This window comes from Solea senegalensis, linkage group LG9 (genome assembly GCF_019176455.1).
Source record: "Solea senegalensis isolate Sse05_10M linkage group LG9, IFAPA_SoseM_1, whole genome shotgun sequence".
Lineage (NCBI taxonomy): Eukaryota > Metazoa > Chordata > Actinopteri > Pleuronectiformes > Soleidae > Solea > Solea senegalensis.
In genome coordinates, this window is record NC_058029.1 from 8,392,871 (window position 1) to 8,409,425 (window position 16,555).

Here is a 16,555-nt window from a genome sequence, read left to right on the forward strand (position 1 = left end):
TTCCGATTGTTTAATGTGAATATTTTCTTCATTTCTTTGCTCTGGATAACAAAGAAATCATTAAAAGTCAATCATTTTGGTTTGTGGACAAAACAAGACATTTGAGAACGTCATCATTTCCTGGTTTGACCAACACCGATCAACATTTCTTAAGGTTTTCTGATATTTTATGGACCAAATGATTAATCGATTAATCGAGAAAATAATCGACAGATTAATCGATTGTGAAAATTATCGTTACTTGCAGCTCGAGACCATTTACCAATTAAACTCCAGAGGGCCTCAAAGTATCAGTGGTGACATCAATCGCCTCACTTGTGAAAATGAGTGTGTGTGCCTTTCAGATTTAAACAAATGTCCCTTACATTCAAACTATTGTCAGAAGGCTGATTAAGCCGTGTTTAGATCTCATTTCACCCAGCGACTTTCCTGCACTGCACAGAGGAAGTGGTATGTTTTATGTCAAGACAGACACAGGCAACAGCAACAAGGCTCTCGTAAAACGAGACGACTGCAAACACAAAGTTACGCCACTGAAAAGTTTCCTATTGCTCATTTGATGTTGAGCAGTTTGATGGGATAAACACTTCTCCCCCCCCCGCCCCGCCCGCCCTGTGCTGCAGGTAAACACACACAAATGCTCCCTCTGTTATGTCTGATATTGTTAGATATTTCTGTCCACAGAGACCAAAGAGAGACAAAATAATAATATTAACAAACAACAAAACTTTGACGGACGAACCAACATGATCTTTTTGGTAACTAAAAGGTGTGTAAGTGTCACAGTCACAATACCTATGATGAACATGGTATCCTGCTGCATTTATGTTCCACCCTGGTTCTTTGGGGTTGGGAATCTTTGCTGTCTTGGCGATCAAATGCTGAACATCCCTCCACGTCAGCTCGGGGCTGGAGCAAGAGACATAAAACAGAATATCATCAAACACATCCTTCCTTCGACCCCTGTTCTACACCAAATGAAACCACAGTGGAAACACTTCAACTCCGTGTAGCACTCTGAAAAAGAATCCTGCGGGGATCTCGACACAAGCTCCCGACTTGTGTGGAAAAAAGGATGGAGCAGTGTTTTATGGGGCTTACAGCATATTCTATCAGCCACACATGTGAAGCTTATACTGTATTAATGCTGAGGTTTATTGATACATAAACTGTTGAGATGAGTCACTGCCTTACCTTTTACAGCAGGTTCTCTCGACATAAAAGCTGTTCAAGTCAAGCTTAAGGATTTAATAATGGTGTCACTACAAAAAAAAAAATGTGAATCCAACAAAGAATATTTGAGAATTTAACAAAAGAGCCTAGAGAGTTGAATGTAGAAAAAGTCTTCTTTTAAATCCCAGGCAGGGGAATTCTAATAGAGCGGACTCAAGTGTCATGTCAAGCAATATACTAATGGAATCCAATTAAGACCTTTAAACTGCGCAGAGAGCTGGAGGATATTAGCTCAGTTTTCTGTAACAAAAGACCAAAGGGTCGTCAACGAGGGCTTTTACTGGATATAAAAAGCATAAAGGAAATTGGGTTTTTCTGCTTTATCCACTCATTATTGTTCCCTAAGAAAATGACTTCAATAGAGTCGAAGGAAACCGCTCGGCCACCCATTCTGAGCAGATTTTTCTGTCTGTGAAAGACCGTCTCCACTGTGTGCCTCAACATCTCTACACGAACTGTCTTTTCTACACTACAGGAGAGGGAAACAAAGGTAATTAAATACTATACATATACAGTATATATATATACAACTATGTATACTACACAGATAAACTGTGTAATTCCCCCCGCTCACTATGACAACACTCCATTTTATCCGGTGTCTATTCAGCCACATTAAGATATACATCGTCATATACTTTATTTAACTGCAAATATGTGCACAAAGATGTGAACAAAAACAACAAAGAAGTGGCCTCTCCATTGCTGTTGGGTGTGAGGAAATATGAGACACAGATATAAACAGATGTAGTCCACTCACAGGTTGGTAAAAAAGAAAAAGAAAAAAAAAAGGGAAAGAAAGAAAGAAAGAAGCAGAACAAAAAGTGAGGAAAGGTGCTTTCATTAGCAGCATAAAACAAATCCCCAGCAAGCAGTGAGAGCAGGCAGCAAAAACAACATGATAGGAATAATAGCAGTAAAACTAATAATAGACAGATAGAACGAAGCAAAACACAACACACAAACAATTATTTTAAGCTTTGATTTCAAAGGGATTGGAGTGTGTGCGTGTGCGTGTGTGTGTGTGTGTGTGTGTGTGTGTGGGGGGGTGGTAGGCTTTGTACTTTTGAACTGTTGCTGCTCACTGCGTTTGCGTCTGTGGGTATGAGTGTGCGCTTTGTATCCTACATTAGCAGCAGCAGCAGCGTGACTCTGTTGTGTGCACTCCCCCCACTTCTATCATCAGTAGCAGCAGCACCACCACCACCATCACCCCTCTGGTGGAATCAGTGAAAGCCCCGCGGCCCCGGCTGGTTTGCATAAAGCAAACAAAATTAAATTTGCTTTGCTAAATCAAAGCATGTATGGTATTCCAAGCCGCTCTCTCTGGGACAAATTACTTCAAACAGCCTCCTTTGTATCATAACAGAATAAAAAACAAAAAATCGGCCCAATCAGTGGCTCTCCAAAACCCTCGACTTGAGAATTAATTATTGAACTGTGGGCTTTTCTCTCTCCTCGTCCGTGACACAGATCTATAGTATATATTTTACAAAAGTCATTTTGCTCTTAAAAACACACTGTTGGCTGAAGACCTAGTTTACTGATTCTTTGCCCCCACAAAGGATGAGGATATGTTTCGGCCACAAAATGGATCTAAAAAGGAACAAAACAATAACAAAAAGCACAACCTGCCTGAAGAGAAATATCGCTTACTGTAACTCGTGAGGTTATTCACACAGAAGTACCACAATGTTTTCTCTGCACTGTCAATGCTCGAGTATGTATTTGCTGTTCTTGCTGTTGGAAAAGCAATTTTTTTATGGGATCAAATCAAAACATATGGGCAATATCTTTGTTCCTCATTATTTTTTGGGGAAAAAGCATTACAACCAATGTGTACATATATATGACAGATAATATATGATAAAATCATACAGAATAAGTTTACTTAAAGGTGATTTCAAAATAGATTTCAGCTTGTGCACCAGTTTCACCAAAAACAAAAGGTTGATTTTGTTCCAAATGCAATTAATGCATTTAATCAATTAGTCAAATCATCTGTGACACTTTAAGCAGCACTGTATCATAATTTTGTCAGGTTGCGCGCAATATTTTGTGTTCTGTCTTGTGTTATGTCTTTTTAACCACTGCTGCAAAGCAAATTTCCCCTTGACAGACAAAAAAAGGTCTGAACTGAAATTAACTTCTTTGCCTTTTCCACATTTGACTGTATCATACCACAATAAGGAAACCAGGGAACTTAAACATGATATTGAGCTTAAGTGAACAGGGCAGAATTACGGTTACTCCCAATGCTGTTACTTACACCTGTGCTTTTCCTAAGAGTCAAAGTAAGCTGCAAAAAGGACTGATTCTACAATATCAGGATGGTTTGTGTTGGCCAGTCATGTGAATTACAATACAATATTATCTCTTTATCACAGCAATCAAACCAAAGTGAAATGCTGGACTGAAACAGCCTTAACTGAAATGTTTCTGGGGAAAAAAGTAGGATTCATTAGCTCCTGTTAAATAACAATAAGATAAACCTACAAAAAAACAGTATTCAAATAAGAACCTAAAAGTGTGACAAAGGCCAGTGGAGGAGAGCTGTCAGTGTTTCCCACTGAAGGATAAGCGGGGGAAATGGGAACCGACGAGAGGAGTGACAACACTTTTACAACGGCAGAATTACAGCCTCTTGTCCAGAGTGTGCGCACAAACACATCCAGGCTGCAGGGGCAGAGTGCAACAATATATGAGCCTCAGCCAAACCATCGCAGCCTTCATCCCCTCGTCAGGGCTCACAAAGCAGCACAGCAGCCTTCACAGTGAGCACACAACTGTTTACAAATCCCCAGTTAATAGGATCAGGCCTCATTGACTGGGCTGCTCCAATGTGTCTGATGTAATCTATTAGCTGTATGATAGTCAGTGTCTAAGTCCAATCGATAACCCTGGGCCTCCATATTGCTCCACTGTGGACTGTTACTCCACTTTAGTGCTACTTAGAATGCAGACTTAGTGACTATAAAGTGTGTCAGAGTGTGTGTGTGTACATGTATTTGTTTCCTCTTTAGGAGCACAAACACTGACGCTGCAGAATGGGTAGTCTTCATGACGACCAAAACCTGGTCCTAATGGCACAGAACTTCCTTTATGAAGAAGGTTAAGGTTTGACGTAACACTTTGCAGGAAACCGGCGTGTGTGTGTGTGTGTGTGTCAGATACTCTTCCGAGTTTTAATGTTGTGTAAACAGCATTGCATGTGTGCAATGCCAAATCATAAAACATGCATCATCTCATACTGAGGCAGATGTTAATTCTGTAACACCTTAATGCATGAATGAATATGGGACTGTGTGTGTGTGTGTGTGTGTCTCTGCATGTGTGTGTTGTGTAATCATGTTGGCATTTGTAATATCCATGCACCTACACACGTATGGATCGCATGTCTGCAAGTGTGTGTATGTGTGTGTGTGTGTGTGTGTGTTTGTGTAGGCGCTGTGTTTGTGTGTGTGGGAGTATGTCTGAAGCTAGTGTAACTGGGTTTCCAATTAAGTTGAACCACAGGCTGGATCAATGCTACTCCTCTGTGTGCAGGAATGAGCAGCCCTGGGCCCTCAGAGCATGGTCCACGAATAATTTATCACTCACACTGGGCCCAGGCAGAGAGGAGGAGGAGGAGGAGGAGGACAACGACGGCGACGAGAAGGAGGAGGAGGAGGAAGAAGAGCAGGATGAGGAGGAGTCAGGTAGTGCAAGGACAAAGTGTCCAGCCCAGGGGAGTGAGAGACGGGCAATCGAGGGGACAGCAAGATGGAAGGGTGATGAAAGAGAGAGAGATCAGGACCCAGAGGATAACACTGTCAGCCCACGGCCATAAGAAGCATCACACTCAAGACTCTTTTGTAAAACTACCATTAAAAATGTAATTCTGTAGGGATCAGAGCACCAGCCACAGCATTATTTGTACCAGTACATATTTTATTTACTGTATTAATATTGTGTTTACATCTTTTCACTCATTTACAGCCCAATTTATCTCTCTCTCTCTCTATATATATATATATACAGTATATCTACTGTATGCACAGCTGTTTGCGCCGGTTAGATGCTAAACTAAATTCCATTTTACGGGTACTTACTGTGTTCAGTGACACAAAATTAATATAATCATGCTCCTGTGGCACATTTCCATGCCCTACGGGGAATTTTCATGGTTTAAAGTCTAAAACAACTTATCTCAAATTTCAGGGTTTACACTGATCTCATTAAAGAGGGAAATAATAAAGAAAAATGTTTAAAAAAAAAAAACATCTGGTGCAAGGAAGCAGAACGAGTCCTTTCTAGTTTCAGAGTGTGTAGCACAGCACTTTCTGATTTTAATGTCTGAAGTGTGTGGTGCACTTATTTTAAGGATCCATACAAGGATAATATGTCCTGTGTGTTACTTCATAAATCCATCAACGTTCAGACGCATGTCGCATTTGAGTAGAATGGGGGGATGGGACTCTGGGAGGTTTACTGCATATTATGCTCACTATTATTTAAGATACTGTATACAACCCCTATGGGGCTGTGTTCATCGCAAGGACAATCCATACAATAGTCATTAGAATTCACTCTAAACCTGAAATGACAACCTCATGGTGGCACTGGACGAAAGGTTGGAGATCACCAGCGAGTCATCAGCATTCATTCACTCAGCACAACAACGTAATCAAGGCAATCAATACAATAGGTGATAATGGTAATATTTAAATGTGGAGCAGAATGCTAAAAACTACTGCAAAATATAACAAATGACAAAAATACTGGTTTCAGTATAACCTGACAGACAAACCAACAGACCAATATTAGCCCTAGAGCTGTGTACAAAAACAAAAAAACTTACAGGAAAATAATTATTAAACATGTATAATTTATTGGCTTGAACGGTTCCAATTTAACACATGAAGGGCAGCGGAAAACAATAAATATCACCACCCCCACGTCAGAAATAGTCTGCAGTTCACCATGAACCATACGTATGCTAACTGATAAAAAACTATCCTCAACATTGGAGCTTGTTAGTCAGCAGAGTGTAATTTGCTGGTACAAGACAAGCAGCAGTTTAAAGCTCACTGTCTCATCGCAGGCAGCACATCTTCTACTTGGACACCTCCCATTAAGATCTTCTGCACAGCCATAACACAGCTTTAGTTACAACCCCCCCAACAACAATCCACTCACACAAAACCATACATGCCAAAACACATATTGTATACACACGAGAAGACCTCCTGCGTCATATGCAACATGTGTAGATGAGCAAACATGCAGAAAAACAGAGACACAGACAAACGCAGCACCCCCTGCTCCACAATTACACACATAAAGAGTGTCCGCAGGCTGTGCACCTCCAGAGTCCAATGTTCCCTCATCTCTGTCCTTAGTTTTTCTCTATTAATCTCATAGTAGCGAGGCGTGGATTGGTTATATGCTGCACATCCCTCTGTAATCTTGTCTTAATGTGCTGCACTCTAAGCCTAAGTGAACCCATTTGGAGCGACTGTGAGCAGACTGCGATTCCTTCCATGTTATCTGAACAAGTGTAACTAATGGGTTTATCAATTAGGCCAAGTCCAATAACGGCATGCCTGCAATTGCCTTTAAATACACTCCACCAGCATGGCCCCGATTTCTGCACCTAATGAGTACACACAAACACACACGGCTGTGAATGTGTGACTGCGCGACCGTGGACAGTTTGTATCATGGATGTCTGTATTTGTCTGTGTGTATTACTGTGAGTGCACACGTCCATGGCTCTGTCTGTGAGTCACGTGCATTTATGTGCATGGACCGTATACATGTAAGTTGTGCACATGTATGTGAGTGTGCACATGTGCATACTGCATATAAACATAATGTATTTGCACCTGTGCATGTCCACAGTTGTGTGTGCACTGCTTAGTGAATATACTGTATGTTCTGCAAAAGTGGAGATAGTATGTGATGTGAAATATTGACTTTTTGTCCTGGCACAGAATATGACTTAGCATCTTAAATGGGGCAAAGACATGCACATGCAAATACACACAGATGGGAATGACTCTAGGGTTTCGAAAAAGGTCAGGGGAGAATTAAGAGACTTGAAAATGTGGGAAAAGGGTGAAAGAATTGTAAAACAGAACAGCGATTTGTTAGAATAATACATATATGCTAAATTACGATACATAATCTTATACTGCAGCATATTTTCCACATTTTAATATTATTTCAATTTGCCTACAATGGACTAAAATGATCATTTTACTTTGAATAATGCAAGTGGCCCATTATTACTCAACAGAGTCAGCGTGGAGCTTTACAAGGACGTTATTTTGATGTCTCATCACTAAACCATTAAATGTCTGAGCTGACCAACAGGTTAAAGGAGCAAGATTATTATACATGATCATTCATCGGATCCATTTCTGAAGACAGACCATCGAAACAAATTCAGCATTAGCAGAAAATCCAAGTAAAATAAGGCCAAATGAAATCAAATGTTAGGCTCCGTTCCAGGAAATCAGACAGACCTGCTTGTGGATGGACGAGCGGAACGGAGATAAAGTGACAGAGAGGCTGACATTGTGATAAAGTGAACAAACATTCTGTGACAGAAAGACTGACAAAGTGGATGAGTGAGGAATTGATTTGCCCGGATGGTTTGTTGGACAGCCGTCATGGGGGATGGATAGAGGCAGATGGGAACACACACACACACACACAGGCCAACACAGCCTTAGAGAGACAGACGGGCAGTGACACTCTGACACTGTTAGGGCAGCAACACGCTGGAAACCATTCTGATAACCTAGACATCAACACATGGTGAGCCCATTTAGACCCTCTGCTATTTTCTATCAGCACTGTATGTTGTAATTTTACCTGCTGCCAGCAAAAGACCTTCACATTATACTATAAATGACAAAAAATGGGCATCCTGGAAGCCTAGTGGTTAAGATGCGTACCATAATACCTCTGATTCACTTCCTGCCACAGAATGTTGTTGTATATCCTCTCCTCTCCTCTCCATGTTCCCTATGATTCATTCCACCACTAAATTGTACGAATATGAGACTCAAGGCCAGGGGGCAGATGTACATATGTTTGCGAGCGTTGTGTAACAGCAACTTTGTCAGGTCACAGAAACCGCATTCAGTGTAGTAATCGCCTAATTACCGCATATCACCACCCCATAACCGTAATTTGCAGCAGGTGGTATTAAAGTGCAATTGAGTGGGCCTCCCTTTATTCATAATGGAGCCACCTACCAGAAAAGTAAAAGATTACGGCCATCTAGAAGTTTCCCATATGCAATCAACCAAGGTCCCTGCACTACACATGCATTTAAGAGAGAGAGAATTTTCACAGCAAAGCAGATGTGCATATCTCCCCGCAGTTTGCAAACATACAGGCAATTTCATAATGAGTCGCTCATAATACATCTCCTTCCATTTTCTCCTACTACTCTCCCATGAATGCATATGTATGAGAAGGAAAAGTGCAGTTTGCATTTCTGTTCACCTGCAGCTGACAATCTGCAGGTTTCCTCCACAAGTTTTTTCAGCGCACGTTGGATTAGAATAACGTCCAAAATGGGAAAAAACACGTTATTACAATTGCACCTTAGAGTCTGGCGTTGAACGGGCCAATAGTGGGCTAATGTTCGACAGCTGCAATGGTACAATGTGTAACATATTATATGAGAAGTCGGTTACACTTTAAGTGAGAAACCTGACCTGGCCTTTAGAATTAATTAAAAATCAGGGGATATGGACTATCAGAATGGACTTGAGATATGTGGGACCGGACCTTCTTCTCCACGCCCTCCCTGACCCTCTTAGGGCACCAAAGACTGTGCATGAATATTTCTATATCTATAAAAAAGTTCCTTTTTAAGAGACATTTTATTATTTAACTCCATCGTGCTTTTATCGCTACTTGTTAAATTGATTTTATTGTTACAAACGGGGTACTCTTTGAGCTCATTTTGCAATGGAAAGTGCCTTATAAATAAAATGTATTATTAATTATTATATAAAGTATATAAATATTGAACTCGAGACCCTGATCGGAACAAGGGTCTTTCTGCATAGAGTTTGCATGTCTGTGTGTGTGGGTTTTCTCTGGGTTCTCCGGTTTCCTCCCACAGCCCAAAACCATGCAATATGGGGATTAGGTCAATTGGACACTCTAAATTGATTGTAAGTGTGTGTGAGAGTGAATGGTTGTTCGTCTCTCTATATGAGGCCCTGTGATGGACTGGCGAAGTGTCCAGGATGTACCCCGCCTATCGCCCTATGTCAGCTGAGATTGGCACAGCATCCCCCGTGAAAAAAAAAAGTGAGAAATAATTTCAACAGTTGCTTTGGTCTTATCCCTTTTCTTCATATTGATGATCTCTCAAATAAATCCTGCTAATCTCTGAGGTAGCCTGTCCCACAGGTTGAAAACCATCGCTTCCACATGTCAATTTTAATGTCGTAGCAAACGTGCCCTCCTCCTGTCTGTAGATACGACTGCTCTGGTGGTTGTGGATTTTCTAGATGAGGCAGATTGCTTCTGATAAATGGGGATCAGAGAAAGAAAAAAAAAAACTCCAGGATTGCACTGTGGCAGAATATATGACTGTGTGAGTTTGTGTGAAATGTGGGGGGAAAGAGTGAGACACAGAATGAACAAGTGTGAGAAACAGACAAAGAGGGAGAGCGAGACCCAGGAAGATATACAGAGAGAGAGAGAGAGAGAGAGCACAGCTCCATAAAGACGTGAGCAGAATGCTGCCGATTTGAGCAAGAGAGGTGATATATAGTTTAGTCAGTAGCAGTGGGTCACGACAAAGCCTTTAACAGTAATGTCCTGGGAGTCGCCTTGCCCAGGGGAGCTGCGCTCCATTTTACAGCCGAGCAACTGAGACTGAGACGCTGTGGGATGACAGCTGGAGCAGTAAAGCCAGCCTCTAGTACCATCCATAACATGAAGGAGGCGTAGACGCCACTGATACCACCACAAAACACCAGGCCCGAGGCCACACCGACAGCTGGCGAGTTAAGAGGGATGAAGAAAAAGAGGGCTTGGGAAATGGCAGGCGAGACAAAGGAGGGAGCGGAAGAAAAAAGAGCGAAGGTGATATATCTGCAGATTTAGACAGAAATGGGGAGAAAGAAAAGGTAGGAGGAAAAATGATTTACATCAAAAGAGGGACTTAAAAAACAGAAGGGAAAATGGAGGGCAAGGTGAGAAAAAGCTCATAAGGGTGCAGGATTTAAATTCTAACACCCACTGAAATAATTATTTAACCAACTCCCCTGTGTATTTGATTAGAAAACCTTAAGTCGTGTTCATGACGGTGGTATGTTAAAGTCATTGATAAAAGTAAAAAATGTAAAACACTGACTCTCTTTGGGTTCAGGGAAAATGATGGATGACTGGTGCTTTCATTAGACAATTCGTTAATATAAGAAGAAAAAAATCATTATCATGCGATTAACTGCAAAGATAATAATAAATCAGCGAGTTTGACTTGCAACAGAAACGTCTTTGTGTTACAGCATGGAACAGGAGGAGGGCGCTGTACTGTACACTGAAGGTTTATTAGAAAAACGAAAGGCTAATGAAGCGAGACTAATGGCGATTTCACGCATACACTGCAACACATACACTGTACTTATCAAGACTTTACACAGAGGAGCTGTACATGTGAACACCAGTGTCTAAATGAGTCGAACATTAAATGGACCTGATGTCTTGATAGCACACAGTCACAGTGAAATGATTATTAACACTCAGCTCAACCAAACTGACTTGAGTAAGATTGTAATAAGCTTATATGTGCTAAATAATAATTCTCACACAGTAATGTTTATTATGTATACTGTTCATAGGCAAGGCATGATAATATTAGATCATTAGCTTTAAAACTAAGGTACACAAAGGGTTTTATTTTGCATTATTGCATGGTTTAAAATCAAAAAAAGAACATGTTTGCCCTTAAAAAAGTCAACTGATGATTCAGTGTCTTGCTGAAGACACTGATGAAGTGACAACATTGACTTTCTGGTGGTGTTTCCAGTAAACGCTAAAGAACCAACAAGAAAATCAGGTTTAATACTTCACATGACTGGAAGAAGGTCATACCCAAAACTGTGACTCTAGCAACAGAATATCCATCTTCTACCGCTTTATCCTCCACACGAGGGTCGCGGGGGGGCACTGTGCTAATCTCAGCTGACAGACATGTAGGGCGAAAGGCGGGGTACACCCTGGACAGATTGCCAGGGCCAAATATAGAGACAGGCAACCATCCACTCTCACTCTCACAGTCAATTTAGACAGTCAATTGTCCAATTTACCAAATCAACATATTGCATGTTTTTTTCGGACTGTAGGAGGAAAACCCACACACACACAGGGAGAACATGCAAACTGAACGCAGAAAGGCCCTTGTTTGGACTGGATCGAGAACCCAGGTCTTCTTCCAGGAAACGCAAGAGAGCTAACCACTATGCAACAGCACATGTTAGAGAAAATAGCAGCAAGCACAGGAGTTTGAAAAAGAGTTAGAAAACATTGGCACAAAATGGATCCACCCATAATCAAACACTCTAAAATCAAATCATACAAGTGTTCTAGGCCCTGAATCAGTAATGTATTTGTTGTTTCACTGTCGTGTCAGTGGCGTGTGGTGCAGTAGTTCAGGTGGACACTCACTTTACTTCCAAGACCAGAGCCAGAATTCCTGCAGCAATTGGAGCAGCACTGGATGTTCCTGGGAAGTGTGTGACACATCCATCGCCAGTGTTGGTCACAGTCACCTGGAGACCCAACAAAGCAAACGCAGAGTGTTACAAATGTGTAGATGTCGTATGTGGAAACAGGTTAGAAATGGGTGAAGAACTCAGACGAGTCCTAACAATGTCGCAGTTACTCTTTTAGCAGCCCTTGCTTTTCTTACTATCATTAGAACATGTCAACACAACTTAAGATAATTGAATTGATAATTGTGTTATGTTGGACAACTTCCTGTTGTGTGGCGGTGGAAAAGGGCAGACATCTCTGCAGACTATGGTAAGATCACACTGATAAAATTGGCCTTTCTGTTGCCCAGGAGCTGCAGTTTCTTCCTGGCTTTTCACTGTTACTTCCCCCATCAACACCTCGACTTCTTCCTCTAACTATCTCAGCCACTACAGCCATGCTTTACCTCCAATTAACACTCGTTTGGTTCTGTGAGTGTGTACATGAGTGTGTGTGTAATATAGAAATAACACACAGGTAACTGCTCTTTAACAGGCTTCTAACAGCTCACAACAGTCAAAGAGCAGAGTTGTTGGAACACACACACACACACACACACAATGTACAGAGTAGATTTGTGCTCATTAATGATCAACTCTGTTGTGATTCATTAGCCAGTACACACTAACCAAAGGCAGTGAGCCTCCCACATTCGCCCCAGTTAGAGTGACAGCCGCAACCCCGGGGCAGGGCTCGCCGTAGTAGGCGGGCTTCCCTGTGTGAGTGACAGCGCCGATGGCGATGGTGTGGATGGAGTTAACGTAACCGTCTGCACCGCAATGATCCTGTTGCATTCCACCGTTACCTGCCGCCCACACAAAGAGGCTGCCCTTCCCACCTCGACCCTGAAACACAAACATAATAACGAAAAAAAAAAGATGAAAAACATCTTTTTCATCAAGTACAAATTGGATCCAGAGCAGAGCATTACACACACGTACTGTTGTTGATCCATGTAATATATAATAACAATAAAATAGTACTGACATAATGTGGAATGACATAAAGACGGACAGAAACTTTGTGATTAGGGTAAAAACCTTATATTGTGTGTCCTGAAATCTGTACTTACAGATGCAAGAGTATCTTATCACCATGTTCTCGGTTCATAAGCATGAACTTTAACATGAAAAGCCAAAGACACTTGTTAGTGCACAGTTAGCGAATTCGACCCAAACTCCTAAAGTAAGAGGACAAGAAAATGAAGCTGTTTTCAGAGAGCGCTGAGCTTAAAACATTATTTATAAGAAGTCAGAAACCATGGCTCTACTTTAACTGGAGAAACCTGGCTCTTGATATTTTACAATACATTTTGTTTTTTAAGTTTATGTATTTTCTTTACTATAACAGAAATAGGTTTGAAAACTTTATCACAGTGTAATAAACCTTTTCCTGCCTGTCCGACAGTACAACTACTCTGCACATGGACTCAACGTTTAATGATAATTACTCGCACTATAGTTTGGTGACCCATGATATAATCTTATCACTTCTACAGACAGCGACACTAAATTCTCTCTCATCCAAATTCACTCTCATTCATAACTGGAAATATATCTACCCTCCCTCTACTCTCTCACTCTACACTGTTTAATAAGACTACTGCCCTTGTCCCAGAATACAGAAACTAGCAGGACATCACTTTGCTAAATGAAATGTGTCCTTTCAGTTTGTTAGAATAATGTAGTTTCTGGTAAATCTATTACGTCACAGACCAAAACAACTTCTGCTGCCAGCGACTTGGTACCATGTCAGGCTAAAGTTTGACTTTATATTCAGTTCTTTGACCTGGCAGAGCACAAACTCGGTCTCCTCATCAGTCCACATTCAGCATGCGGTGCTTTTGTTTGTTTACCCCGTCATTGTCGTCATCATCATTTGTAAACAAAAGGTGAACTAATGTTCTTCATATTCATTAGAAACAGGAAACAGTAAATAACTTGGATAACTAGGCATGGACATTTACATGATAAGGTTTAAAAAAGGGAATTAGCATCTAAATGTGGAAAGATAATCCAATGTTGTTCCAGTGTGAGCTGTGCTGACAGCATGTGTCTGCTGTGTCTCTGACAGACACACAAGTGTGAACTTAGAGATGAAAGCCGTGCCTTGTGAGTTCCTAGCCGCAGGGCTTGCTCTGTCAGGCTGTGCGGCCCATCCACCTCGGCCCCATCGTCCCGCGGGCCCCAACTGCAGACATAGATGTCGATGAAGTGGATGTTGAAGGTCAGAGCGGTGGCCTCCATGGCATCCGTGACAGAGCCGTTCAACAGATGGATACCTGGGCGGACGGAAAAGGTCACAGAGGTCAGAGTTCAGAGGGAGGTTTGCGTTCCAAATATAAACTCGTGAGGAAATGTGTTGCAGCGTGGGGATGACCACAGACGACAGTTGGTCATTTCTTCATTTACTCACAACTCATCAAGAAATGTTTTTACAATAAGGACCTTGAACATCTAATGATGGTCTTAGAAACATTCATTCATTGTAGGTTTTTTAATCTCGATGAAAAATGTTTTTACCTATACTGGTTTTTAATATAGTATTACATAACTCCAATTCTATTCTTCCCCTATGTTTTTTCTTTTTCTTCTTGTAGTTTATTTATTTAATGATTTCTTGTATGTTTTTAGGTGTTTAATACTTTTTTTTACTGCACTAAATTTTCTTCTACACTCTTTTTAATTTGCTACAGATTGCAATTTTCCATTGCAATGATTTCTTATTATTTCAGTTGCTGTGTTGTTTTGAGTACCTTAAATCTGCCTATGTACTCCAGTACTCAATAAATAAAACTACCTTGCCTTATTAGATCATATGTAGACATATTGTAGAGCAATAAGCCTGTGGACGTAGAAGCCCATAGATCAACATACACTGTTGTGTAGAAAAACAAAATAATACCAAATCCCTTTTCAGAGATAACCTCTGGATAATTTCACAAAAATTGGGATCAGGTATTCCCCACGTAATCTTTGAAGGATCCAAGTGAGGATTCATGGCCTCAGCATGTCGGAGGCGGGACACTCGTCCATTTAAAGTATTCAGGGTTTCTCCTGCTGCGTTTTCACATTAGCGCACTCAGTCATTATCCAGAGATTAGACTAAGGAGCTGGCAGAAGAATCTCCAGAGAACGTCCAGAGCAGCTTCGTCACACTCTGGACAATCGCCAAAAAGATTTTGGGATTTCAGTGCATGTCTGGAATGAGCACAACTGAGCAGTGACACTGCAGTGATGCTACAGATTGTCTGATCCTGATGGAAAAAACTGATGAAAGGCATCTGTGTGGGTGAAAAGGACCGGCTGAGGCTTTGTTCAAATAATCCCAGCAGAAACAGAGGGCAGCTAATGACAGATGTGCATGCAAAATCCAACACCCTGCTTTTCTTTTAACTGTATTAAATAAGCTGCTTGCAGTGCATGTCGCTGATTCACTAGGCTTTATTTGCCTTCCCTTCATCCCATTTTGCTTATATGTGCATTCAAAGATCACATCTAACAAGGCTACTTGAAAACATAAGCGCACAGAAAAGCAGGCGCATGGATAAGAACTCAGCTCAGGCATCTCTCACTGTCAAGACAGCGAGCACAGGGCTCCACAGCACCCAGCAGTTCAACATGCATCTTTCATTCGGGTCTTGCCCTTTCATCTAGTCTGTGCCAGACTCTGTTTATGAGTCCAGATAAAATAGACTCAGCAAGGTGAAATTAAGACTAACCGTGGAAAGAGATTCATGGTCTTGCTTCACAAACCGTTTCTTTCCCTCTCTTTTTCATTTCTTTTCTTTTTCTACAAGAGGCTCTCATCAGGCTTTGACAAATGAGGGGAGGTGAAGGGTGAAAGATCACCGAGCAGAGGTCAAGTGTCAGAGTTCATCTGAGGGATTCCTTTTTTATGTTTTTATATATATATATATATATATATATATATATATATATATATATTCCATGCTTTAAGTCGTAGTTGAGTTCTTTCAGCAATGCTATCATGACCATACAGTATAATGATTTTTATAGTGTGACCTATAAAAAATATTTGATTGAGCATTAATTAATCCTTCACCAAAGTTACAACCAAAAAAATGGCACAACTAAAATTTAAGACTAAGAATATTAGCGATAGAGTTGTCAGAGCTCACAGCCCTCATAGGAGAACAGATTATTATTCTCTGCTAAAACATGATCATTTACTGCACTGTTATCATAAATCCATTCCATATCGTATCATAGTTCTGGCTGATGCACTACACCCACAATGCACTGCCTCCTACTGTCTCTATAAGGCGACGTTCTTCTCCTCACCTCCAATCCTGGCATTGAAGGCAATGCCCACACCGCAGTAGGAGTTGTTGGCCTCCATGGCAACTTCCCCTGCACACCGTGTGCCATGACTGAAATAGAGCGGGAATAAGATGTTAGCCACATACTGAGACACATGTGAGATTTCTTTATTTTGTGCTGACCTAAGCATGCCCCCCAAATTAAGCCGGGACAGACAATTTCACACAGTGCATTCCCAATTTTAGACTGATGCAGACAAACACAAG

At 41.1% G+C, this 16,555-nt stretch overlaps 1 protein-coding gene across 1 annotated transcript in view; it reads right to left on the bottom strand.

Annotated features, from left to right (window-relative positions):
• LOC122774677 (endoprotease bli-like) overlaps window positions 1–16,555 on the bottom strand; it is an 84,657-nt gene that overhangs the window by 66,213 nt on the left and 1,889 nt on the right. The window contains exons 4-8 of the mRNA XM_044034150.1: window positions 16,311–16,399; window positions 14,115–14,287; window positions 12,636–12,851; window positions 11,920–12,023; window positions 796–909 (exon numbers count right to left, since the gene is read on the bottom strand). Coding sequence (XP_043890085.1) covers window positions 796–909; window positions 11,920–12,023; window positions 12,636–12,851; window positions 14,115–14,287; window positions 16,311–16,399 — 696 coding nt within the window. The remainder of the gene's footprint in view (window positions 1–795; window positions 910–11,919; window positions 12,024–12,635; window positions 12,852–14,114; window positions 14,288–16,310; window positions 16,400–16,555) is intronic.